Below are 1,633 nucleotides of genomic sequence, written 5' to 3'. Positions count from 1 at the left end.
AATAACAGCAACAGCAAAGGAATATATGTACAGAATGTATCAACTGGAACGTGTCTATAGGAAGATTGTAAAGCTTCATATAGTTAAGTAGATAACAGGAAGCATAAAATCACTTAAGGCTCCGTCTCATAAAGTCATGATGTAAAGCAGATATGAAAAAAATAAATAATGCATTTCATGAAGAAAAATTCAGAGTGTTCCTTTATGTGAACAGTGATCATTTTTAATGGCTATTCAGATACTAATATGTACTAGTACAGTTATTTCTCATTGATTTTCCTCCATGCTGTATAAATGTCTAAGAATAATTCCCATATCTCTTGGTTTGACAGCACCTTAAAGGTTTCAATACGACAAAGTCAGGCATTTTAGCTGTTCTATGCTTGGCACCACAACACACACCTTTGGAGTTGCTCATCTTGATTCCTACACATGCTGTGCTGGCATGTCTATTCTCAACACCTCTGTTACTGAAATTCCTGTTTTCTACTTGGTTGGGTTCCCAGGGATGGAATCTGTACACATTTGGATCTCCATCCCCATATGCCTCCTGTACACTGCAGCCATCCTCGGCAACTGCACTATCCTCTTTTTTATAAGATCAGAGCCTTCTCTGCATGAACCCATGTATTATTTCCTCTCCATGTTAGCTCTCTCTGATCTAGGACTATCCATTTCCTCGCTCCCTACCATGCTCAGGGTTTTCTTGTTCAGTTCTCCAGAAATTTCTCCCAATGTGTGTTTTGCCCAGGAGTTTTTCATTCATGAATTCTCGGCTATGGAGTCATCTGTACTTCTCATTATGTCCTTTGACCGCTTTGTTGCCATCTGTAACCCTCTGAGATACACGTCCATCCTTACCAGTGCCAGGGTTCTTCAAATCGGTCTTGCTTTTGCTCTCAAGAATGTTTTGTTGATCCTGCCTTTTCCTATAACTCTAAAGCATCTAAGATACTGCAAGAAGGATCTGTTGTCACATTCCTACTGCCTCCACCAGGATGTGATGAAGCTGGCCTGCTCAGACAACAAGTTTAATATCATCTATGGTTTATTTGTGGCTCTCTCGGGTATCCTGGACATAACATGTATTTTCTTGTCCTATGCACTGATCCTGAGAGCAGTGTTGGGCATTGCATCCCAAAGGGAAAGGCTCAAGGTCCTCAGCACCTGTGTCTCCCACATCTGTGCTGTGCTCGTCTTCTATGTCCCTGTCATCTCTCTTGCTGTTATCTACCGCTTTGCCAAACACAGTTCTCCTGTAACCAAGATCCTCATGGCTGACATTTTCCTGCTTGTTCCTCCAGTGATGAATCCCATTATATACTGTGTGAAGAGCCAACAGATAAGAAATGTGATACTAGAGAAACTGTGTCAAAAACAAAAATGACAAATACACTTAATTTCATGAAAATCCAATTTGTGATGAAAAGTGCCTGATGAAAAGGAAGCAGAATAAATCGGTAAAGACTCACATGGTATGTAAACTCTCCAGAATCGTCTTTTCACATATTCACCAAGATCTAAGGATCAGCCTTGCAAATTTCTTGACTTGATATTTAAGACTGAGACATTAGTGCAAGCATTGAATGTATCCCTACTTTTACCTAGTTGGTAATATCAGTCTTTTCTTTTA

At 40.0% G+C, this 1,633-nt stretch overlaps 1 protein-coding gene across 1 annotated transcript; it reads left to right on the top strand.

Annotated features, from left to right (window-relative positions):
- The first annotated feature begins 445 nt into the window (after positions 1 to 445).
- Positions 446 to 1,387, top strand: LOC119818144 (olfactory receptor 51A4-like). Its single transcript, XM_038335616.1, has one exon. It carries the CDS (start codon positions 446 to 448, stop codon positions 1,385 to 1,387), a length of 942 nt encoding a protein of 313 aa, XP_038191544.1.
- The last annotated feature ends 246 nt before the right edge of the window (positions 1,388 to 1,633 follow it).

The sequence above is a fragment of the Arvicola amphibius genome, chromosome 1, assembly GCF_903992535.2.
Source record: "Arvicola amphibius chromosome 1, mArvAmp1.2, whole genome shotgun sequence".
Classification (NCBI taxonomy): Eukaryota; Metazoa; Chordata; class Mammalia; order Rodentia; family Cricetidae; genus Arvicola; species Arvicola amphibius.
This window is presented reverse-complemented; position numbering and strand designations above follow the sequence as displayed.

Coding starts and splice junctions, on each gene's coding strand:
- LOC119818144 (XM_038335616.1), top strand. CDS start 446: ATGTCTATTCTCAACACCTCTGTTACTGAAATTCCTGTTTTCTACTTG.